This window comes from Serinus canaria, chromosome 8 (assembly GCF_022539315.1).
Source record: "Serinus canaria isolate serCan28SL12 chromosome 8, serCan2020, whole genome shotgun sequence".
Classification (NCBI taxonomy): Eukaryota; Metazoa; Chordata; class Aves; order Passeriformes; family Fringillidae; genus Serinus; species Serinus canaria.
In genome coordinates, this window is record NC_066322.1 from 21,907,768 (window position 1) to 21,933,686 (window position 25,919).

General features: G+C 36.8%; 1 protein-coding gene across 2 annotated transcripts in view; it reads left to right on the forward strand.

Annotated features, from left to right (window-relative positions):
• The window catches only part of DENND1B (DENN domain containing 1B), a 150,787-nt gene that overhangs the window by 83,370 nt on the left and 41,498 nt on the right, over nucleotides 1–25,919 (forward strand). For both annotated transcript variants that reach the window (XM_018912069.3, XM_018912071.3), the window contains 4 exons: nucleotides 10,202–10,302; nucleotides 15,801–15,846; nucleotides 17,350–17,451; nucleotides 25,236–25,361. In XM_018912069.3, the coding sequence (XP_018767614.1) occupies nucleotides 10,202–10,302; nucleotides 15,801–15,846; nucleotides 17,350–17,451; nucleotides 25,236–25,361 (375 nt within the window). The remainder of the gene's footprint in view (nucleotides 1–10,201; nucleotides 10,303–15,800; nucleotides 15,847–17,349; nucleotides 17,452–25,235; nucleotides 25,362–25,919) is intronic.

The following is a 25,919-nucleotide window of genomic DNA, read 5'->3' on the forward strand; positions in this document are numbered from 1 at the left end:
TCACTATCTCAGGGCAGTGACTGATAACAAAAGGCATAATTCCAGGCCTTGCTCACTTTCTCCTCACCCTTCTTGTGGGGCCAGGAATGGAAAACTGCACTTATTTATGTTCAGGAATTCTTTGTCTACCATTTCTGCCCTATTAATTTCATACTTCCATTATATTCAAGTAAAGGATCTGTCCTAGTGTGGAAAAATGGGGGCAAAACATGATGCTATATTTAAAAGGGTTTACTGTAGAGGAGAAAAACAGAAGAAAATAAGGTTGCCTATTTTAAATTGCTGAGTAGAGTTTTTTAATTAAAAGAAACAGAAAACAGAAAAAAAAAAGAACCGTCTCCAGGGTGTTTCAGCTTACATTTTATTTCAGCCAAACATGTTTTATTTTATGTACATCTTGAGAATATTGCAGTTGTGTTTTCTTTACATCTTCCTTTAAATTGATTTTCTGTGGGTTTATCCCCTTTTAAAATTCCTTTGGTGTAGATATTTGTCTGTTAGTCCTTCCAATTACTACCAAGATACAAGTGGAAGCTTCCCACCACTCCATTCTGTTGTAGCTTCTGGGTCATTATTTGCCCTAACTGTTGATTCTTTTATTAGCTAGACTTTCCAACCACTTTAATAATGTGATTATCACCAACCTCACAGCTTGCTTCAGGCTTAGTGTTACAACGAGATGGATTCAGTTAGCCTGAGGATTATGCTCTGTAAGATCTGTTTGTAGCAAAAATTACCATTTCTGGCTTTTGAACAGTAAACTATGAAAGAGAAACAAATTATGTGGCTTTGGATTAAGCGAAAGGATGAATGAAACAAAGGGATTGATCTGCTCACAGAACTGGCTGTTAGTTATTTCACTTTAGCAGCAAAAGGAAGACCTTCCTTAAATGTCAAGCTGTATGTTCTTTCACAGCACTGTTTCCTCACACGTCACTGCATCTGCATGTATTCTTATTAGTTGCATGGAGCTGTACGAGTTTCAGCACAAATAATTTTTTAATTTGGTCTTTCTATAAATTATTAAAGTGCTGGGATTGGCTTTTCCAGGAAGGCTGAGCTACAGCATTGATTTTATGCATGCTGGAGGCAGGCCCTAGATGTTTTGGCCCCAAGTGCACCTGCTGTGGTAGTCTACCAGAACATCATACCACACTCTCATGTATTCAAAGCAAAGGAATAAATCATGATTTTACAACAGTGCATCAGTTGACTTATTGGTGTTTTGTGACCGGAGGTAGGAAGGATTGCTGTTTAAAGCCATGTCATCGGTTCTCAAGTCACTCAAGCATGAAAGCTTGTCATATGCCTCTGTAATTGTACCTCTGCAGTCTCTCCCTAACTAGTCAGCTGGGGCTGTGCGCTCCGTCTCAGCACCCGGCTGGCCAGTGTCTGACAGGAGCTTTCTCAGCAGCCTGTCAGGAATATGCTAACTAGATCGGATCTTCTGCGGCCCGCACTGGCAGGTGGAAGGGATGCTACACTTTAGAGCAAATGTCTAAATGTTAGCTCTGCTTTGACCAGTATTTGTTTTGGGAAATACAAGCCTGGCGTGTCTCACAGCACGGCGCTTACAAGTTCTGCTTGGCGCTGGCTCTGGGTTTCTTTGGTAGCCCTGCAAAACCAGACAGAAATATCAACAAAAGATACAGATTTATTTGTTTTGGTGGTGAAGGAACACTGAATATCAATTTGCACACGTACATTTGTGGAATCACTTTTACCGTTGCTTCCATGGGAAGAGAGCTTTCTACAGTTGCCCCCAGATGCCCTTAGTGAATTGGACTCTTGGCTTTATTCTCTTTTCTCATTAGTCTTGTTCAGCTCTTGTCACACTGTCCGTAGTTGCTAGAAAAAAGTATTACAGATTTAAAATTTAATTCATATCTCAAATTCATCTGACCTGGAAGTGTTCAAGGGCTAAATTTAGTTCTTAAAAGTCAAGAAATGGATGGGAATTTATCACTAATTTGCAAGGCAGAATGGTTATTCTGCTGATACTCAGTGTGCTCCCAGAAGCATAATTAGAATTTATTTTGGAATATAACCTCAGATAGGCCATTTGGTCTGGAAGTAAATGACAAGTGGCATTTAATTTTTTTTTATAGTTCATGTGTAGGCAGTCTAAGATAACTGTACAGTGGGGTGTAAACTGTTGTAGGTGCAGTTAAGTTCCCATTGGGACACCTGTAGGGAGCACATTTCCAGCAATGTGAGGCTACAGGATGTCATTAGGAATAAAGTGGGGTTAGAATATACAGGCAGGTCTAGAAAGCTGTCTCAGTCTTGAAGTTTAGAATACTTTTCTCATTACCACAGGAGAAATAATTGCTTAAAGAATTTGTAGAAATAAAGAATGTAAAGAAATTGAAATATATGGTTTTAAAAATTGTTTAATGAGAGCAGGAGGGAAAAAGCCAGTAAATAGTTGGAAATTGCTATTACCTGCCATCTATGTAAAACATAAAGAACTCCATTACTGGGTGTTGTAAAAAAAAAAATTGAAATCCCAAGCCTCAAAAATCCATGCTGTAAAAAGAAAAGGCGTGTAGATAGACAGATCTACAAATTAGCTCCAGAATTTCATTTTCCCTTTCCTAACACTTGCAGTAAAAAGAAAGCTCCAAGACTGAGTCAGTCTGGGGCAAAGATGTTTCTTTTTTATGTGACTTTTGGCAATTCAGTAGAAACTGAGGGAACTAAATGCTGTGTAGAGCCAGTGTGGGCACTGCTGTGGGACTTAGAGAAGCCTTTAGGAAGGGAGTCCTTTGTGGGTGAGCTGAAGGGGAGGGAGTCCTTATTGTGTTGAGCAGAACTGTCTCACCCCCTCCAGAGAGTACCACTGGTGTCCTTCGGTGGTCGTGTGAAGCAAAAGCAATGAGGAGTTGCTGAAGGGTGAATGAGTGTAATAGCAGCCCTTGTTCTGGTGTGCTGGTATGGCAAGATTTCCCCTTTTCATACTTGCTACTGCTTTATCACTCTTTTTTCCCTCATTTCACCAGTGGTAAGATGAGCTATAGCATCATTGGTGCTTATATCTACTCTTGCTTTAAGACAGTAAATTGTCTTAAGTAATCCATTCACAAGGAAGATTGTCCCTGCTGCTTTGTAATTAGTGGATAGCAGAAGAAAATGCCATGGATTTCCTTTGGAGGAAGAAAAGTTAATAAAAGTGATTTTCCTGGAAGCTTTCCTTTCAGAGGTGAGAAGCATTTGCAGAACCCCCTCATTTTATAGCAGGGTAGCTCTTCTTCCATGGAGATTGGTCATAGAGGAGGCATCAAGGTCAGGAAAGGGACACAAAGATGTATATATTTGTGATGTTGTGTGGTTTTGTGAGTGAGAAACAGATAAAGAAGTTAAGCAATGTGAAAATGAGGATAAACAAAGCAAGAAAATACAGAGATGAAATGAAGAAATGTGAGGAAACTGCGATTTTTGAGCAGATGATCTAAAGAAGCATAGGTAGTTTGTTGTAGGATAAATGAGTATCAAAAGAGACATGCTATTAACCCAGTCTCTGGTGTGTTAGGGATAAAACATGGTGATTAACTTCCAAGAGTTTCATTTTCAACCTATGAAAAATACAAAAAACCTTTGTGGTATGAAAACAGTGAGTAACTGAATGAAGTTACATGATTTTTTCTTTGCACCCACACCTACTTTGTTATATAGATACCTCTGATTATCTGTATAAGTGCCTGTGGGTCCCTTGTGTAGGCACAGTATGTCAGTGCTATTCCTTGGTGAGCACTCACCTGTCTACCACCACTTCAGTTCTATTTTCTGCTCAGCTTCCGTTATTGGGCAGCATGTCACTCCTGGAGCCATGGGCAAGGAACAAGCCGTGTCTGCAGCCTTCTCTTTTCTCTTCCAAGCTAATGCACAAGAATGATGCCATAATGCTGCTTTGTGAATCAAGAACTGCAAGAAAAGAATGAAATTGATTGTATATGAAGTGCTGTCAAAATCATGAATAATACTCATCTCTTCCCTTTCCTTCCCCCAGAAAGAATGATAAAAGGAAGTAAATAATCCTAAAAAAACCCAACAGCAATTCAGGGAGAAAATAAGTTTTTTATATAAGTGTTTTCTTTTACATCTTTAATTTTTAGAAGAGAAAAAGGTAAAATATCCATCTGTGAACTGGAAATATATTTCCCTTTCTCTCTCCCTCTTGTGAGAGAGAGGAGCTGGATTTTCATCTTGCCAACAGGAGGAAAATGCATTATGGCTCATTTAAGGTCCTCCCTCTTTTTCTTCCTAAAGATTATGGGGATGGCAGATGGAAAATGATTAGCCAGGAGCTAAATTAAAGAATTGCATGGAAGTGGCTTTGCATAGCATGGCTTGGACAATATATTCTGTTCTCTTTTGTTGCTAAATTTTTTTTCCTCACTGATTTCTCACCAGTGCTGGCAGAATCAGCTAGGTTTATCATTTAGTCTGACTGTTTAATCTTTGGAGCTGGGAATAGATTTATGCTCTCTTGTAAACTGGCAAAAGCAAGATCTCCCTTCCCACTTTCACTTCCCAGCAGTCTTCCCCTGCCCTGCCCCCCATTCAAGAAGTGAATGGAAAGGTAGGTCTCCACAAATGTAAAGCATCTGTTATGGGCTTGGGGCCTGTTCTCATTCTCAGTCAAACAGGATTAAGATGTGTTTGCCCCTCTAAGATAGAGTTGGTTTAATTTAGGAGTTGTAATGATGTAGAAGAGAGGCTTCCTTTCACCTATGCAACTGTTCCCCTTTCAGAAAGCAGACAGTGTTTCTCAGTAATTCTTGTGAACTGGGACTATTAGGGAAGGAGCCACAAGGGTTGGTCCAGGCTGATGGTGACTGCTGTAATTGTGGTAAAACAGTGACCCATCCCCTAGGGTTTGTTGCTGTAGGTATTAATGAGTAGATGAGATAATGAAACTAAACAGAATCTTGGGCATCTTTCAACATATTGTGTGGTCAAGGCAGTGGGAGGGAAGCAGTTCTTTGGCCCATTGGGACTGTGAGGGAGGAGGGAGAGAGCACACCAGTACCCATTTCTGGACATGGTGTTGACAGAGATTGACAGTGTTTGATGATTTTTCAGGAAATGCTTTTATCACAGTAGTTCTTTAGTTGCTTACAGTAGATTTTGAAAGGTTCTATAGAATCACAGGTTAATTTTACTTTAGCATTTGTTTAACTTCTGTTGCTGTTTTTGGCTTTCTGACAAGATTCTGCTAATCAGTTTCTGTCTTTCTTGTTTGTGCATTGCAATGTGTGCAGATCTTGCCACCTATGCTCTTCCTCTCTTTTTACCTTTGATTATGGAAAAGGCTTTGAAGAAAGTAATTTATATTGATAGAAGGAAACTGCCAGGTACCTTTTGTGCAGGATACAGGTATTTTTATGTTACTCATTGAAATCATGTGAATAATAGGTATCAAATAAGCATGATCTGTGAGTCTGCAGAAAATGTTTCAGCTGAAGTGGTGTGGCTCCAGACATGTCGCAGTGTTTTAGCAAGACCTGAAATGAGGAGAAGGAAGAGAGCTGAACAGAAAAGGGACCAATCTCTTTGAAACACAGAGCAGAAGGATTCATTGGTAGGAGTGAGCATTGGGTAGCAGATACACACATCAGAATTACTGCATCCACACGAGGGAGGGGAGGAGCTGCACTCTTTGTGTTCCCAGGAGCAGGTAAACCTGCATTGATCAAGTCTCGAACTAAAACTTCTCCTGGCTGTTCATGTTCATTACTGCATAGATTTTGAACAACAGCCTTCCCACCTGTCTGCTTATTGCCATGAGATAGAAAGGAACTCATCATTGTCTAGAATTTGAGCACTGTTTCAGTCTTGTTAAGATTTGGTAGTAATCAATTTTCTCTCACCCAGTAGTGAATTTTACAATTCATTACTTTTAACAATTATACAAAATACAGAATTTAAACAAACTCTGTATGTGGTCTCCCGCTGTTTGGAGAGACTGCATTTTCACTGGGCATGTAGTTTCAGATTTTTTTTTTTGCAGGGGCAAAGATAAAAATTATTTTACCAGAATCACTGGAGTGCTCTGGAGAAAACACCAATTACTTTCCTTGCAGTATATGAAAGCTCACTTGTTGATTCTGGCTGCAGCATCTGATCAGGAGAGATCAGAAACAGACTACAAACTTTCACTTGGACTCAAGTACTATTAATAAGCCTATTACTGATGGAAAAAGACATAAAGCTTCTTCTGCCCAGTGTAAATGTTAGAGATTTCAAATTAGAGATGTTTATTTGTGAAAGGGTTGAACATGAAAATTTTGCTTTTAACTAATTCAAGTGATTTGACTCATGCTGTTCATGTAATTTAAAACCACATTATTTCAACCAGTTTTAAAAAGATAATTGGCTTTATTTCTGAAAATAAATGTTGTTTAACTAAAAGACATTCTTTGAAATGGAGAAAAACAGTCTAAATATCAAAATTGATGGAAGCAAAAGTATAAGTTCTGTTGAGTGTTGGCAAATGAGTTTCAGCTGACAAAAACTTTACTTAAAAACTGTCTACCCATTTTTTAATGGATAGAAACACAGCTCTGGTAGATCTTTTTTAGGGAAATGAACTACAGGAGGATGGATGTCTCAACATCATTTGTTGCCTCAAACCAGAAATAAATTACAAGATTTGCAGAAACTAGGTTCTGCAAGCACTCATCTGTTATAATTGAAGATTTTCATCAAACTGCAGAGTTGTGCAATGATATATCTGTGTGCACACATAAACATACAGCAAATTTTATAGGACAAAGGCTTTTGCCTTTAATGTAAAACCTACCTGTAAGAGGAATCACAGTTCACAGTTGGTGTTTATATCCAATTGTCAATGGAAGAATAGGTAGGGTTGGACACAGTCTTGAGGACAACTTCAAGGTGGTTTGGGAGAATGTCTACCGAAGGCAACTTCAGGATAATTTAGAAGACCGTGTACCTCTTTTGATTTTTATGATCTATCACTTATCTTTTCAAGGTTGCTCTTGATAATTCCTTTTGGAATAGATAGCAGTCAATTGACTACACTCCAGAGAGATGGCTTTGTGCCTAAATAGTGTAAGGAATTGTTTCCTGCAGAAGAAATCCCCACTTGGTCAAGCAACAGACTCTCATTTCTTTGCCTGGGAGCTGTTGCTGGGTGCTCTGTTTGAGGATGTGCCCTGCAGCCTTTGGCAGGTGCCTGCTGGGCTCTGCTCCTGGGCAGGGACACTGTTGGGCACCCCCAAACCGGGTGTCACCTCTGTGGAGCTCTGATGTAAGTGGTCGAGTTCTCCCTGGTACCTGGCTTTTCAGAGCTCCTGAACTGCCTGCTTCCTTAAGTGCAGCATTGTTCAGGGTTCACAGCAGTTCCCATTCTGTTCTCTGGTGTGGATGTGTCACTTAAAGAGGAAGGCTATTTAAATAACTGATGCATTTGAGAAATGCAGTTACCATTGAAACAGCAAAAAAAGCAAAAAAGAGATTTTTTTTCCACCAAGTATGCAAATTTTAGTATGAAATCCATAATTATCTTATCAGTATTTGCTTAAAGGCAGAGTTGGCAGAATAATAAAATGTGGCACAGTTTGAAGAGCAGCACAATCCCATAGCTGCTTGTGTTACAGGCTGTAAACAGGAAACTATAAAACATATTCATGGCATACAAAAATGTTTGGAAACATACTGGAACATAGAGGGAAATGTTTAAATAAGATCTTACAGTAAGATGTTATTAAATAGAAAAGCAAAAAAGCTTGATGAACAACAAAAAAATCTTGATGTGTTGAACAAAAGCTTGATGTTTAAGTTATCAAATCTTTGCCTTTCCTACAAAAAAAAAAGTAGATTAAAAAATTATAAATGGTAAATAGTTGCTAGTGGGAGTGCCACACCAAAATATAGATTATACAACAAGTTAATAAAACTTCAGATGTTTTTAAGGAATTGCATAGTTCCTCGGTTAAAATGAGAATTAAAATATAACAGACATGCAGAAGATAGGGAAGTGTCTTCATGCAAATAGTTAATTCATAATTTAAGAATGCCTATTAAGAGGAGGAGGAGGCGACTGTATACATCAGGGGATATCCTGTATAACTGTATGCTCAGCTTTATTGCAGCCTCTGATTGAAATACATGCAATGCTGATTTTTCTATAGGTTGTTGTGGTTTGAAATTGATATACTGTGTACAAAAGTATGTGGACATAATAATTAATAATGCCACATCCATTCTGAGTGAAAGAGCAAAAAACAATGCTGAGCTGGACTGTGCTAACAGTAGTGTTAGTTCAACTACACAGAGAGATAATATGGAAATAAACCTCATAAATCCCACTGTGTAGAAAAGGGAGAAGGTACTCATTTATTTCTTCCCCAAATCAATTCATAGTAACAACCCAATAATTATTAAAATAGCCATTATTATAAGTCCAAAATGAGAGTAATTGCAGAAGTGTGGTGTAAAGCTAAGAAAGGAGCTGTTAATCTGCAAGGAAGAGTTTAAATAGGGAATTATGATATCCTTGGCTTTCTGCTGTGTAGCTGTCAGGCTGGGGCAGCTCGCTGGTCAATAGTGACATTCTGTGTGTCAGTGAGCAGAGTCTCCTGATACCTTAACCTGCAGTTCACACATTACTGAAGCTCCAACTGTCGAACATTCAAGTCCCTTGGTACCACTGCAGCTTCCAGACTCTCCTGACTGGCTCATGTTTCATTCTTTGGCAATTTGCCCTAATGATATCCCTCAGGAGCTTTCAGACCCCCTTCTTTTCCATATTTAATCGTGTTATATTAATCTGAGGGCTGAGCAAACTAGGCTGCACAAATTGTAATTGTCTGTGATTTCTGCTGCAATGGTCTTATAACTGCTTTTTGTCATTTTTAGTGTAAAAATACGTGTACAAAATTGTAGTGTAATTTTTTATTTACAAATTTAAATGTCCAAGACAGCCAGGATGTGAACACTTGAACTGCTGATCTGTTTCACAAAGAGGGTTGGTTTTTTTCCCTGTAAAATCCATAATGTTTCAGCACTTGCTGTATGGGCAGGATTTACATTTTATTTTTTGCTCTTTGTTTTGTTACTGTGAAAGTTCATGTCTAATAAACAGTGCTATTATCAAGTTAAACTCAGGTAGTAATTTTGTTGTGATATAAAACATTAGGACAACCTCTTCTTTTCCATCAGCTTAGTAACTTCTGCGTGGGGCATTCTCTCAAAATGTTTTTCCCTTTTTCTATGAAGTTTGTAGTGCTACATGGGATCGATATAAGCTGCCATGTTGTGAACAGTCTGGATTTTTTCTCATTCTCTTGTAACTCTGTGCCTGCATAATAAAATAACAAAAGTTGAGAGACTCCCTTACAGCAAAGATAGATCAAATTTGAATTCTTTACATATTACAAGATTATTTTGTTCGCTTGTGGAATGAACTTGGCCCCATTTCTAATGAATTCCAAACTTATTTGTTTCTTTTGGGGGTAAAGTGGTGGTTGTGGTGTTTTTGGGTTTGTTTTAGAAAACCAGAGATGTCCATTTGGAGTGGTAAGCAGTTTGTAGCACCTCCTTTCTTGGTCAAGGAGTCCTTCATTTTCCATGGTCCTTGTGCCAGGCTTGGAAGTCTCTGCTTTGGGAAGGGAATTTTGGAAAATTGTGATTAAGATGCTTTTCAATATTCACTTCAGATTTTTTTTATAAGATAGTTTGGAAATGAAGATAGTGACACAAACAGGAGTTAATCCTGCTCCTGAGTTTAGTGCTGTTCTGTGGTTTCATGCAGCTTCAGATCAATTCCAGTAAAAAACAGCAGAAATGGGGACTAGAAAACTCCTGAGTCTTTCCCACTCAGTGGAGCCCAGTGAAACCGAGGTGCACTTCAGTCCTGTGTGTTCATGGCAGTGCTCATGTTTGACCATGACTGCATCAAGCAATTCATGATTATTTCCCTTTTTCTAAGGGAATAACTGAGCAGGGAGGGCTGACTTGTTAGCCTGCCTTCTTGCAGATGTTGTGCTTGTGTACATACATCAGAGTTCTTTGTGGATGTGTTTTGGAAATTCAGAGCAATTTACAAAATAAATAATAGGTGGTTTGGGGAGGTTAAGCTTTTTGCATGTCTAAAGTTAATTTAAGATTTTGTATTTTCTTTTAATTCGTGGTTTTTTTGTTGCCAATTCTGTGTGTATATTTTTATTTTTAGTTAACTGCTTGTGTTCATGCGTCAGCTGCATTGTTATATCCAATGTATTGGCAACATATTTACATCCCAGTGCTTCCTCCACATCTTCTGGACTACTGCTGGTAAGACAGCTAACCTGTTATCCCCATTTCTGAGATTCTCACCTGTCTTAGAATTCTGAGTATTTGATGAAAACACTGACTCTTCAGTGTGACTGAACATACAGGGTCCAGTTTATGTAAGCACTCAGGCCAGTGCTTAAAGGATGACTTGACTAGGGATATTCCAGCATGCCTTGATGTGGTGCTTGAATTGGTATCTTGAATTACAGTGCTAATTGCTATTAGTGCAGCATTTAGAATCCTGTTTGTAAGAACTGTTTCTGTTTTACTGGTAAGATAATTCATTCAGTAATCCAAATGCAAAGATGTTACAGTTTTCTTTTATTTGGCTTTTATTTTAAGTTGAAATACATTATGCTTCTAGAAGCATTCAGAAAAACCCTAATCATTTTTTCCAGAATCAGATGTTAGTATTCATCAGTGATTTAGTATTTGTATTTTAACTCAGCCAGGCTCAGGGTTCTAGCCAGCACCTTCCCAAAAAACTCTTTTTGGGACTCCAAAATTTTATAATAAGAATTCTTCTTCTCCTGATGTGTTTCTGTTCACATGACTGATTTTGTGGGTTTGGCATATTTTTAAGTTGAACAAGAATCACTTTTTGATTCATTTCTGATCCTTCTAGGGGATGATGTATCCACATGCCTGTGTTTCACAATTTCTTGCTTTTATTCAGAATAGTGGCAGAGATTACAAATGAGAGTTTCCATTTTCCCTTTAAGCAGGAATATCCATCCCTGGAGATTTTCACTTTACCTAGACCCTCTGGGTCTGTTATGGAAAAATGAACCATTTCAAGCTGTTCTAGAGATTAGGAATTATTATTATTATTATATATAAAACCTGAGACCCAGCCAGATATTTACCGAGCTAAGTCTGTGTTTTCTTCATAGAAATAAATTATGCTTATGTGTTTGCTGGCCTTTATGTTGTGGGTTTTGGTTTGGGTTCTTTCCCCCTCAAACCTACGAATGTATTGCTGTTCTACTGAACTCCATCTAGTCTAATGAACTTTTGTTTTCAAACAAATCCTCATTAAGTTTCCTTAAATGTCTTTGATAGTTTTTCCTGAAGTTCACAATATTTGTCCATGATAAATATTTTTTCTGTGGTAGTTCTTACAATTCATGTGTGTATTATTTGTTGTTTTAAAAAAGAAAACAAATGTTTTTCTCCAACTCTTCCTGTTACTTACAAGTACAGCTAAGCCTTTCATCTTGAATGATAGTTTTTTTTTTGAAGAAACTCTGTACTAATTGTTTCTCCTCCTGCCTTTGATAAAATATACCAGGATGGGGTAGAACTTGGGTGTGTTTTAGTTTTTGTATTACTTGAGCTTATGGCCAGAACCTTTGTGATTTTTCACATATTCCAAAACTGCTGTTCTGAGAAGGCAGATCAACACCTTTATGCAAGCTGTACCCTGTAGAGTGCATCCTGAATATGAAATTTTTTTTTTTTTCCATTTCCCATTCTAAGCCCACATAATGTTTCCAGAAATAACAGTATTAGATGCTGTACACAGCTCCATGTGATGATGGTAGTTGGGATTCCATGTCACAGTGGTATGACCTGAGAAATTTTTTTACTCATAAAAAAGGAGCGTGGAGTTTCTTAAACTTGTGAAATTTGTTTATATCTCTTATTCTTTTTCACTGCAGTACAATAGGGTGGAGTAAAAAGTTCCCCTGTTTTAGAGATGTTCAAAAGGAAACATAAAGTTCATGAAAAGAAATGCACAGCTGATAAATTTACACAGTAATTCAGACCTTTTGACTCAGATTTTTGTGCATTTACATTCCTCTTTCCATTCATTTGAATGGTTCTTTTGTGAGACAGGTAGGAAAAGTGTAATAAAAACACATAAATGACTTAGCTTTCCTCATGTTCTGGTGTATTAACAGTAAATAAATGTTCTCCTCATTGGCATATGATATATCAAATTAAAAAACATTGATGAATTCTTAATGTCAAAGTTTATAGTAGGTTTCACATAGTTTGCAGTCCAACAGGATCATGCCAATTTAAAATTAATAAAAGAATGCAAAAGTTATTTTGCATACTTTTATTTTTTACGTCATTTTGATAAGCAAAGTTCATTTTATAAAAGTGCCATTTTAGCTCAACGTGCATTTTCATACCTAGAAATTTCATTGTCACTGTTTCACTTGGACTTGTTGGAATGTCTCCTATGAAATCTCATTTTCTTAGTGTTGTCCTGAAATGGCATTCAAATATATGAAGTAGGGGAATATCAATTGAATAATTTGTTCATTCTGTGGAAGTAAGGATTTTTTTAAACAAAGATAAAATACATTTAAACCTTTTAATTTCAAGAGAGGCCTCATTCCGTAACCTTTTTTTTTTTTTCACATTAATCATATAGCATATTTTGAGAGAAATACACTTTTTTTTTTCTATCAGTTGGACTAAGAATCTTCATAATATCATCAAGATAAAGGATACAGTTCTGTGGGGTTAGACTTTGATAAATTACAATAAGTGCCTAGCTGGTACATTTTGTAAGCAAGAAAAAAAGAGTATCTTTGAGCAAAACAAGGCTATATTAAAATGATTTAAATTCTTCCACTTGCCTTTTAATTTAAAAAATCTATTAATTTCTATCCTACTGCCTGATTTACAGGCTGGTATTAGACCTTATGTAACAGATGATGCTGGAGTAGCCCAAAGCAGAGGGTCAGTGTGGACTGCACCACCCTCTGGAGTGGCAGGCTGGGAGTGCCAAGCTCCAGGGAGAGCAGAGTCTGTTCATGGCTTCAGGAGGGGCTTTGTACCCCCATGCAGCTCAGCTCAGCCTGGAGTGCCATTATGGGAGCTGCACTGTGAGAATTGGAGTGACCATCCAAAAAAGGAGATGGAAGAAAGTTATTTTTCTAGAAGATAGGAAAATATAGGCTGAGAAAGTAATATTCATTGTAGGTGCAGCAAAAAATCCACTGCGCAGTTAATAAAAAATTTTATATTCTATTATAAAAATTGATTTCTCTTCTACATTTACGTAAGTAAAAGGGGACTGTTGCACTCAGTGGAGTGGGTGGCTGGCTTTCAAGAAAACTGTTAAAAAAATTAAGTTTGAACATTGATACAGTAATTATATTTGAATAAAATTATTTTTTTGTGAAACAGAAAGCTAATTTAATGAAATTTCTGTTTAATATCTTGGCAAACTAAATCACCAATATTAGAATATATGCCAGTTTTGTCTGTGGATGATAAAGCATCTGTTATACTGGTGCTCTGTTGAGAATGTAATGCAATCAGAAAATTGAAGTTACAATTGCAAAAGGTCTTGATGAGATTTGGTCTCTTCTGAATTAGGATATACATACGCCTGGTTTCGTGAGAATGGGGCAATTATTTTCCAGTTAACTTGGATGTTTTGCATAACAGTAATTATTTTGGGCAGTGATACCACTGATTGATATTTTTGGTGATAACATGCATAAGCAAGAGAAAACTCTATAGCAGCTCCCAGTAGTATCATAGTAAGCAATTTCATGTGCATATTACAGTCCTCTGCTGTTAAGACTTCAGAATCCAGCAGTAATAAAATTACTTTTTGCTGAAAACGATTAAATTGACTTCCCATGCCTGCAGTTTTTTATTTCATCCATTTTCAAGATTTGCTTTGTACCTTTATTCTGCTAACTTCAAAATTGAAATGGTGTAGCTGTTGCTTTGTTCTGTAAAGAAAAGAGCTACATGCTTCCCTTTTTTTATGGCAGATTCATTAATGGAGCAAATCCTCAGCTATCTTAAGTCAGCACAGGCGTGGTGAAGCTACTGGCACAGTGTTGATGTATTAGAAAACAAGTGTGCATAAAACCCATACATGACATAGCACTTGTTTTCACTGTAGTTTTGCCTGTTCACATTGTTTGTAACATTGAGATATCCTGATATGAGGAACCTGAGTATCTATTTTGCTGCTTATTCTGCAGTAGAATTCTCAGTAACATGTCAGCCATAATCATTCTTAGTAGCTTGGTTAAATATGTTGCATAGTACAGAGCATTCTTTAATCTATAGAGTGGTTTAAAGCTGTTTAAATGCTCTCTGAATATATATGGCTGTCTGCTCATTTACAACTCCATGTAATTTGTGTTTACTTCACAAAGACCTAAGGATTAGCCTGGATGGAGTCATTAGGAAGTGCTAAATTTTGTCAGTACTGGGCTAAGAAAAAGATGTGTGGAAAAATAGAGGCCTCTTTTCCTTTTTGGAAGCCCCATTGCCTAGAAACCTTAAGCCATGACAGTTTGCAATTTCAGCAAACCTATATTTGGATATGATAGACACCATGAAATCTTGTTTGGGCCTCAGTCAGACTGGGTTTTTGGTTTTGTTTGTTGGTTTTTGTTTGGATTTTTTTTTGCATTGATCCTCTCCTGTGGGACATTGTTAATGAGAGCAATTGGCTAATCCATAGGGTGTACAGATTTTTCTAAAATGGGCTGTAGTTGAAGGCAGGTGAGAATTGCTTTTTCTGGTCCCAGAGGTGGGACCAAATGGATGAGACCTCATGAACTGATGCAGTGAAATCTTGCCCCATCCTTGGAAAGTCAGTCACCAATCAGTCAGTGCCACTGGCTCAGATCTGTAATCAAATTATTGCCATGAGAGAAGTTACTGTGTGTGAGTTGTGTATCCTTATATGTCATCTTGCCTTCCATTATTTTTTAGGGATTATTTTTATTTATTTTTTTTTCTCTGTGGTCTGTTAGTGATTCATTTCCCATTGAGTGGCCTGTCAATTGCTAACTGCTCTGGGAGTGAATATTGACAGTAATCTCACAGTACCCAAACGTCTCATGGTGATTGCTGAGGTTTTTTCCTTCAGTGCTGGACACTGAGTATATTCTTGGTCAGATGTTGCCAGAACAGAAGATTGTAGGAAATCATGATAAAGAAGCCTAATTCAGTTTCTTGCTTGCATACTGCAGGAGGTCTCACTGCAGCAGCTTTTTGTGGATATTTGCTCTCTTTGGAGAATATAGTTCCTTGTCTTATGGAAATTGGAAAGGAGAAGTTTATTATCTTGAGTTTAATAGGATATTATACAGCTTCCAAAGGCTTGCCAGGGAAGGGCTCAAAACCAAAACTGGTGGTAATGATGTTTGTGTTGCACTCTGGTGATGGTAAGCAGGACCATGTCCCCCAGCTGGTGTTTTAAAACCAGCCCACTTTGGGAACATCTGCTGGGTTAGCTCAGTGTGGTCAGTTATTGGAACTAGGTCTGGATGAAAAGCTGTGGTGCCTCCTTGCTCATGCCTCATAGTTTGCAGCAGCATCCTTTATTTTGTTGTCACCTTTACTGCAGAGTCAACCAAAATTCTCCTTGTCTAGTAAACATTCCTGTAGCAACTGTGTTCACTATCTTAAACAGAGACTGTCTACTAGGGTCTTATGTGCCAAGATTTAAAATACTCCATTAGTGTTATACTTAAAACTTGATGTTTTCCACTCCTTTCCTGCAGTGCACCGATGCCTTATCTGATTGGCGTCCACTTAAGCTTGATAGAGGTAAGTTTACTCTGCTCTTCAGTGTACTGGGAAGCATGAGGTGTGTGTGCCATAAAAAAATTGTAATGGAAATGTTTTAGAAAAAATCCCTGTATTTTAGCATGCAGAATTACAAAATTTAAGCTTCATATGCTTTTCTAAGTAAAAAATGTCACTCATTGAAATCTTACTTTTGAAGTATTTTATGAAGACATGTAGCTTTATATCAAGATTTTCTCTGTCTTATTAATAGCACAATAGTAGCTATTTTCCTGCCTTTTAGTACTTTAGCCACAGATTTTTCCCAATAATGAGGAAAAATTTATTATTCAGGAACAGGTAAAATTTATTTTGGAGTCACCATCACTCAGATTTGGGCATTATAGTGATTTCCCAGATAATTTGTGTTCCTGTCCCTCTGAAAACTTGAATCTAACCTCCATCCCATAACATTTCTAACTATTAATTTAGAAATCAGTATTTTTTGCCAAAATACAAGGAGTGGCTTTTACAGATTTGATTGTTAAGCCACACAGTACAACTCAGCTGACAGGTACATAATAGCTGGGTAAGAAATAGTTTTGCCTTTTTTTTACCATAATCATTTGATTATGCTGTGAAGCCTACATGTGCCATCTGATTATCATGCAGAGTAGATAATTGATTTGGGAACATTATTTGATTTGCACTTCTGCTAAAGCAGTTTCTAAGGATCAATTCACATCTGCTGAGGTGATGGGGTGGGTTCTTCTCTGAGCTACCAGCACTTTTGTTTATCCAAAAAAAGGCCTTCTATATCTACACTTCTCAACTCCAGGCACAGCCTTCTGTGCTCCCAAGTCATTATGACCTGCATGCATCAGTTGTAGGATCTTGATTAGGATGCTTTTTCTTATTCAATAAGGAAATAATGGAACTGAAAGATCTGCCCTGAAAAAAGAAGTCAGTTCCTTCAGGAATTATTTCCTGCACTGCATTATTATGTATTATTGTAGGACCATATGGAAAAGAATTCTATCCCTTTTTCCTGAAAGGAACAAATTGTTTAATTCTTAGCTGCTAGCCAAGTACACTGATGAAAAGGCATTTTATCCATTCTTCTGTGCTAATAGTAGGCATCACATGCTTGGTACTTAGATAAATCTGCAAATAAGTGTACTTTTTCTGGTTTTCATCTGATTATATGATTAAAATCCTATCTGATTTTCACAAATATGAGAAAATGAAATGTTGTTATGAGGTATGTGTAGTTCCAATATATATTTATCCAATATATTCACGTGCATTCTGTATAAACTCCTTTCAGAGATTAATATAACCTTAGTGTTTGAAGAATAGGAAGTATTTTTAAAAATTACTCTGAATACTGTATCTAATTCCCAAATCCTACATCTAATGCTCCAACTGGTTTTTTTGCCATTACTGCCCTTTGTATAAAATCATCATTTGTAATTTAGCACAATATAAGAAAAATGTACTTCAGGAGGACACCATAGTAAATTTCTTTATTTTTCTTCCTAACAGAAAGTAAAAAATAGATCACTGGAGGATGTGGTTTTGCTGAATGTTGACACAAACACTCTAGAAACCCCTTTTAATGACCTGAGCAACCTGCCTGGTGAAGTGGTGAGTCTTAGACATTTCATTCTTTCTTCTATGCGTGCTTGAATTACTCATAATTATTTTTGCCTCTTTTTGCTAACTGCTGTAAAAGGAATAAGGGGGTGAAAAGCACCTAGTGCAGACCCCTATATTTGAGATTTTTACCTTTTTGACAGCTGAGGAGACGTTGAATGGAACATCATATTCCTTATTGTAAAAGTAGGATCATAATTATAAAGCTAGCTGCATTCATTAGGCAGAGCTGCTTTAAACGCAAGAGTCTCTTCATCTCATCTTAATCATTATATTACAAAGTAGGCATTTCTGTCTGCCTAGTGGCATGTCTTGCAAAAGAACCAGAGAGTTTTTGAAGGCAAAAAGAAGAAGGGGGCCAATTATCGGCTTCTGCTTCCCTGCCACCTGCCAGCGCTTTCCTTTTAATTAATGATCTGATGGCACTGGTCAATATAATAAGAAATGCTTGTACAGTTGGGGTCAGAAAATTCAGGCTTTGATCTTCTTCAACTTTGTGAAACATTTATTTGTTTTCTCTAAATTATTTCAGTTTTATTTTAATCTCTTCTATCCTGCTGAGGGCTGCGTGAATGAAAACCTATACTGTTTGTCATTTGCTTTGGCAGAGCAAAGACTGCTTACTTAGAATTCTATTTGTAAATTAAACTGCAAACCCAGTTTGTCATAAAAGACATCTGATCCTTTTGAAATGACGAAAGCTGTCTTTTGTCTGTAAAGGATGATAAATTAAGTGCCAGTTCTTTCTGGACTTTGATCTTGCAGAGGGTGCCCCCCCCCCACTTTTTTTTTGCCTTTTTTTTCCTTTTTTTATTGCCTATAGGAGAACATACTCTGTATATCATTTTAAACAGTCACAAAATTCACTTATCTTGTTTTTCCCAGTAGAGCTCTAAAAGAATATAATTGTGAAACCACTGTTTCTGTTATTCAATTAAAGATGCACAAGCTGTCACAAATAGTTGTCAAGACAAAGAATTTTACATCAAAATATGAAATCAAAGAGTTACATTTTCTGAAATTGTAAAATACCCCTGTTGTAATCAAAGTAAGATCCTATGGTGGCACACTGTGTCTTTTCTTACTGTTGATAATTTGTATATATTTAGTACAATAGAAGTCCAACCCTAGATGATAGCTTTTGTGACACTGCCCTTTGATTTTAATGATCTAAAAATAAATCTAACCATTTTATAGATCATCTGGTCAGCCTTTGGACTCAGTATCAACTGTAGTTCAGAAATGTAAAAGACTATAAAATTATTGTGATGTTCTGTGGTTTACATTAGTGTGTTTATTATTAAATTGGTATATTTTTGTGATGTGTTGTGATTTACATATGCATGGATACATGCACAAACATATATCCAGTAACTTTGGCTGTACTCTGTCATTTGAGAGTATAACAAGTAAAGAAAGAGTCATTTCCTGGTGTGTCAGGAGCTTTAACTGGACTTCCACTGGGTGAATAGGGTTGATGTTATAATGTCATGAAGGCCTGCATGCTAAATAATAGCTGGATGTGGAATTGAGAATTAGGCATCATATTCCAGGAGATACTGGAGTTACAGCTGGAGGTCCTTTGAAGAGCCAAAATGGATCTTTGTGCAGTAAGAGGCACTTGTCATGTGTTTTACAGGTGCATATCAAAATGATTTCTAAATAAGCAGGCTAGCATGAAGGAAATAGGGATACGTATCTTCCTACTTCTAGAAGTTTATTTTCTCCCAGAGTATATGCATGTTATTACTGCAAATCTTAATGTAGGTTATCCCAGTGTACAGACTAGACTTAGAATATTTTTCCATATCTAACATAAAATAAAAAAACCCCAGTGTTCTATGCAAAATATACTTGTAGAACTTGAGGATTTTATAATGAAGCTTTTAATTTGAATAATATCCCATCTCTTACTTCACTTCAATCTGTAAGGCACTTAAATTAAACGTTTTGGTGGAATGCATAAACAATTATAGTTGGAAAACCTGGAAACAAAAGACACAATGCTGTGTTTGGTTCATAAGGTGACAAAATGCTTGTCCTCCTTTTGCATTCATGAGGGGCAGTGCAGCTGCTGACATCTTGGGGAAAAGTATAAGACACAGGAGTGTAGAGTCAGAATGGTAAGTCAGGCTTAAAACATTAAAGGGAACGTCAGAGATACATGTGTGAAGCATTTTAACTCATATAGAAAAACCTCATAAGCATACATACAAAAGTAGTAAAACTTCTGATGAAAAAATATAATGAGTACCTCTGAAAGGCATTAAAACAGAATGAAGAACTGAAAATATAAAAGAAGTTGTAGTCTTACTGTCCCTTTCAAAAATTGATTCCAGGTTGCTTAACAGCCTAACAAAAGAAATGCAGTATTTTCCAAGTTTTTTAAAATTGTTTTTTGTGTCCAGAGGGAACAGAGTAATTATTTTCTTGATCAATAAGCCTGGTGATGTCCTCACAGCATAGGTATTTAATGGTTTACCCATGTATATACGCTCTGATCGTGAATTTTTTTCAGGATAAATTTAAGATTGAAAGAAACATTATTCTATGGCATTGTCTAATAAACTGTATAATAAATTAACTGAGATTTAAAGGCATTTTTAAATCATTCACTTAAGCATTTAAATTATAGGTACAGGCTAGATGACTTTCCACGCATGTGAACTTTATTATTCTGTCAGACTGACCAGTGGTCTTGACTGTTCAAAGGTCAGTGGTCACAGTTGTCCTGAATTACCAGTCCTTTTTTCATGAGGACCCTCTGCTGCGTTGCATGCTGTAATCTTCTTAATGGCTTCATTCCAATATTCACACATAATATTTTAGATTTATTGACTGTTAGAAATACTACCATGCCAGTAGCAGTTCCGCTACTCCTAAGGTATTTAAAATTGGAAGAATAAATCAGGGCAAGACTTTCAGGAATCCTTTGTTTTCTTGGAAGGGGGAAAGCCCCTCTTTTTTCACTCTTCTGACAAGAAAGCTTGTTTCTAAACTTCATCATTTCGCTGTGAATTTGTCTATTATTTTTTAATTAAAAAAAAGAAAAGTAAGGAGCTACTTCTCTGGGAGTAAATTTCCTAATATAATAATACTGAGATCACCACTTTATAATAATAGAAGGCATTAGAAGAACATACATGGCCATAGACTGAAATTTATAAATTTTGGGCCTGACCCTGCAATACCTGCTTGCACTTAACTCTGACATAAAGACTTCTCCTTCGCTCAGATGTGAACACTTTCCCAAACAGCTTGCAGAATTGACAGCATCACTTCTAGCAACCAAGTCTTAATGACTTGAAATCATAGACTGAGCAGAACTTTTATAAATATGATCTTCAGAAGACAACAGACTTCATAGTCTTTTAGCTTCTTCTGTGGTTGTTAAGTATTGTCAACTGCAATAGCTACAGAGCTGTTGAAAGATGTGTAGTGTTTGTACTGCCTGGTACCTATACACTGTGATGCAGTACAGAATTTAAACTGGGCTTCAGAGATTTAGTTTTGAGATTGCTAAAGTCAGAGGATTTTAACACCATAAATTTGGCATATGAACATTACTGTTCTAAAAGTAGCATTTGAGAAGTAGGCTGTAATTCATGTAGAAAATTGGTTACTTTATGCAGCGATTACTGGGGGTGCAAATTATTTTGTAAAATACAGTGATTAATGGTATTATAAAGAAATTAAGGTCAGTATATAACAGAGAAATTTAAAATATTTTTTTGCAAAATATAGATAGCATAATTTATGATGGTTTTTTCCATCAGAAAATATCCAAAAATATATTTAGAAACTCAGCAGTCAGCAGTGCTTGCAGTATTATGAAGCGACTGTGTATTGTGAACAAGTACTTAGAGTTGAGATTCTGTTGAACCTTGATATAGTTTTAGAAGCTAGAATATGAGACTGAAAAGTACAACTAGCTTTGAAAACATTTGCATTTATGTAGTTGTTTTTGTCTAAATGACGAAATTTTGATTAAATGCTGGAGGTCTCCCTGAGATGCCTAATCCTCTGTGTATAGATAATATTCAAATACACAGAAGCCCTTTACTAGAAATAGTGATTTAAATATCAGACTCTCGTTTGTTTTGAGGTTTTTGTTTTGTTCCTTTTCTCTCTTTTCTTCTTTTCTTTTTTTTGAGAGTGATGTTTTACTTACTTTTATAGTGGTATCATCTGATGGAGAACAGCAAAAAGTTGTTTAAAACATAAAAGGTGTTGCTAATACCAGAGAAATAACTGGATATATTTTTTCAGAGATCTAATAGTCCTTTGAAACTCTGGTGTATGGTTCTGTATTTCTCAGATAACAAGCATATACAAACATAATTCTCCTATGTGTGTTTAAATTTATATGTGATTCTTCTGTTCACATGGATATTGAAGAGTGGATATTAGTCTCTCAGATATTTAGATTTTAGGAGACCTAGAAAGGATGTATGGGTAACCATTTAAATAAATGATACTTTTTGCTTCAATGACCAACACAGCATATTTCTACATTTTAGATACACCTAATTAAACATCAGTCTTGTTTGTATCTTTGAAAAACTATTGTACTAATTTAAACCTTCCTGAAGTTCTCATTGCTCTTCACTGGCAGTTTAGCAGTCCAATGAAGTCACCTTCCTATGAGAAACTGTTGCTAGGAGAAGATAAAAACAGCTTTCTTCTAGTGTAAATTAATAATACAATTTCTGCAGCAGATCACTGGTGTCTTTCAGAAATAATAACAGCATTCTAACCCCTGCAGTTTGTTTCTTGGAGTTCTTTGTTTTTGAACTTTGTAAAAGGCTATTTCTGCAAGAGAGATAGAAAGAAAAAAGGTTTGGCATTCTAAATCATAGTTAGGTTAAATGGGTTAAAATATAAAATATGAAATATAAACGAGGAAAATACTTTGATACAGATGCTGCTTGCTATTTTTCTTGGTGTCAGAATTGTGTAATTTTAAAATAATTTCAAGTGCTATTAATGATGTCACCCAAAGGGGTCTCACATTTCTTTGGTTTGAGGTACATGGATGTAAGCAATCACAATCCTGCTGTGTACCAGGTCCTTCCAAGTTGTTCCAAGTGCCCCCTGTCTCTTACCTATCCTGGCTGTAATAACTGCATTATCACTCTGTTTTTGATTCAGATGTGGAACTAGGAGAATTTGCAATCAGCCTACCCAAGAGTGGCTGGGCTGAGCCCTGGCTAAGCTCAGTCCTGTTCTTGTGTGTTCACTGGCCTCAGCTTGGAGGGGAGGCCATGGCAGTCCCAAGGGCACTTTGGGCTCCCCAGCCAGGGTCCTGCTGGGGACAGCAGGCACATCAGGGCTGTGCTCACAGACAGCTGTGGCTCACATGATCTCTGCAGGCTTCTTCTTGAGGGCACCATGCTCCTGGTTCTTCTGCAGAATAATCTGATAGAGCTCTTCTTGCCTTTAAGCATTGCCCCCTGAGAGAAGCAGGAGTTGGAGGAGCTTTCTTTGAACTCTGGCATTGCCTTTCTGAGGCTCAAACTCCCTCCAGGACAGCACACAAAGATATTTATCTGTCTAGAGTGCCTGCCTGCAAGCTGCCAGCCCATTGGAGGGTCTTAATAATGCTGAGCTCATAACACACCAGTATGGCAGCAGAGCAGGAGATTGGTTGTTTTCTGCTGTTCTTTTTAACACTTTTTTTTTTGCCTAAAGCATCCTGTTAATCAAATTTGCAATAGGGTGCTTAGGGTCTGCCTGAACTGAGAAAATTAGGAAACACCTTTTCATTCATGTTCCCCATTTGGTCATGTAATCCCTCTGCTCTGCATTACCTTTACCCCCTCCCTTCTCTTAACCTGTCCTATCCTCTGCCATAATTTCCCCAAAATTCTAAGTTACAATTTAGAAGAATGTAGATTTAAAAGAATTTAGAGACTTTTCTTCCTTTTCCTTCCCTTGTGTTTAGAAGATGCTTTGCTTGTCTTGACAGGGACAAAATTTTAACAGTGACATTTCTTGTTGAATTAATGTTATTGCTTTTATTTTAGTCAAATTGTGCTACTGTCTATGGGCAGGTCTTCCTTGTGTGCATTTATTTTCCCCACAATGAAATCTTATTTTTAACAAATGTAAAATAATTGTACAATACAGAACAAAAGAAAAAAATCAAACCACAAAACCAAGACATGCATTTATTTTTTCAACCTTGAACTTCTTAACTGGTTTTTGTACTTGGACTTGTACTTTTTTTTTTCCTTTTGAGGTGTAAGGCGAGAACCTAAATGAGCCTTGGTGTGTGCTTTCCATGGGCTAAACGAATCAGGCTCGAAACTTTTATCTAGATCTGTGGAGCTTGGATATAAATTGAAAAGATCACAGCTATGGGGAAAAGACCTATACTGTAAAGGCCTTTCTGCATAGATTATGAACATCATAACTCAATAATTTTTTTTCCAAACTATGGTTATAATTGGACCCAATGGGGGTCTCTCTCTTTGATCAGATCACAGTAACTGTGACTTTACACTGGAAAATGTCACTACTGTGAAGGTTTATCACCTGTAGAGCTGGTCTTTTCTCTGATGCCATGTTCAGCTCTCATTAGCATTATTCAAAGTTTAGTTGTTAATTAGGTTGACACTTCAATTACAATCATCATCTACAAGAGCAGTCAGGACTGCTTGCATAAAGAAACAAAAAGAAACTCATTCTTGCATATATTTCCAAAAGAATGAAAGCTGTTTTGGTGATAAGTTTGTATTTATAATATTCCTTTTAAATTGTAACTCAGAGTGTTACTTCATTTAAAGACTTAAATAATGCTCTGTTGGGGACATTGCAATACAAAGGGATGTAGAAATGTGTATTCTATGTAAGTAGAGTTGACTTATTTTCAAGGTGTCCCTCATGAGGGAAATTAGGAGAGTATAGACTATATCTGGGTATATATCCACATATCTTGTAATAATTCCAGAATTATATGATTTTCCTCCAAAATATGTTGAAGTAACAGATACATAAATTAAAACTTCCCCCCCTTCTTTTTTTTCTTTTTTTTTTCCTCTAATTCTGTTTAACCAGTGGTGGTTATTTGCCAAGTAAAAAAGGCAAACCTCCTTTAAAAGGTCAAGCACTATAATCAGAATGGTCTTTTTTTCTTCTAAACTGCAGGCACTTCCTAATTACTGTTTTATTTTTTTTTTCTTCCCTTTCACATCAATCAGTCAAGGGCAATTCTTTAGACAATTCTGTAGGCAGTGTTACACTGAATTTACAAAAAACTTTTCTCAACTATTTGACTGTGGTAGCAGGTACTTCCATGTTGCATGAGAAATGCTATAAGATAGGAATTTGACCTAAAATAAGAGATATTCCTTGGCACTGACTAGTAAGTGACCATTAAGAGTCCTTAAAAATAAACCTTCATAGCTTAAATAAAACAGATCCAACTGTCTATATTCAAGCAATCAAATACATGTTATGCTGGAACAAAAATCTGCAATGAAGTGATGCACATGCATTTTACTGTAAAATAATTAAGCTTATTTATGTCAAGAGGCCTTGGGAAAAAAAAGAGAGCATAAACCAATCTGCATTAGCACTCTGCCATCATCCCCTGCCTTCATTTCAATTAACAGACCAGCAGGTGCTCCTTGCAGTTAAAAAGATAAGCTATCAAAGAGGAGGATGAGTTTTTGGCTGACCTATAGACACTATGGTTTGCCTGCTGATTGGGTTCATACCTCGCTGTACCAATTTCTGAGGTGTTAATTTAACTGTTCCACTCTGTCACGCAGGTCTCGGCCTTGAAAAATAAACTGAAAAAGCAGTCGACAGCCACGGGCGACGGAGTGGCCAGGGCCTTCCTTCGGGCACAGGCAGCGCTCTTCGGATCCTACAGAGATGCACTGAGATACAAACCAGTAAGATGGCTTCCCTCTTGCTTTTTTCCCTGAGTTTATAAGAGCATGGTCTCATTCTTTCAAGGAAAACATGAAATGTTTTATCCCGGTCTGGAATAGTCTGTTTCAAATCTTACTCCGTGCTAAGGAATTGGAAGATACCACCATCTCTCGATGGTGAATTGAACTGAAAAATACTCATCCAAAGTCAGCTATTGTCTTATTTGCATCAGTTTTGTTCTTTGTTTATTAGATTTTATTAGTGAAGCTGCTCACACTTCTTAATGTGGTGATGGACTGAAGGGGCTGTACCTTTCAGACTCCATCATTTTTCCAGAGGTTTTGCTGTATTGGAGGGCAGAAGCTTCTTTCCTAGCAGAAGCCAGATGAGAGTCAAACATGCATGTCTCCTATTATACATTTTTATTGATTACACTTGGAAGACAGGAAAAATGAAAACCCATTTCGACTCATGAGAACCTTAGAATTTGTATTTTTCACCTTTTGCTGCTATTACATTGAATAATGTTTTATGAGCTTTCATAATTTCTAAATAATGAGCTTTCCTAATTTCTAAAT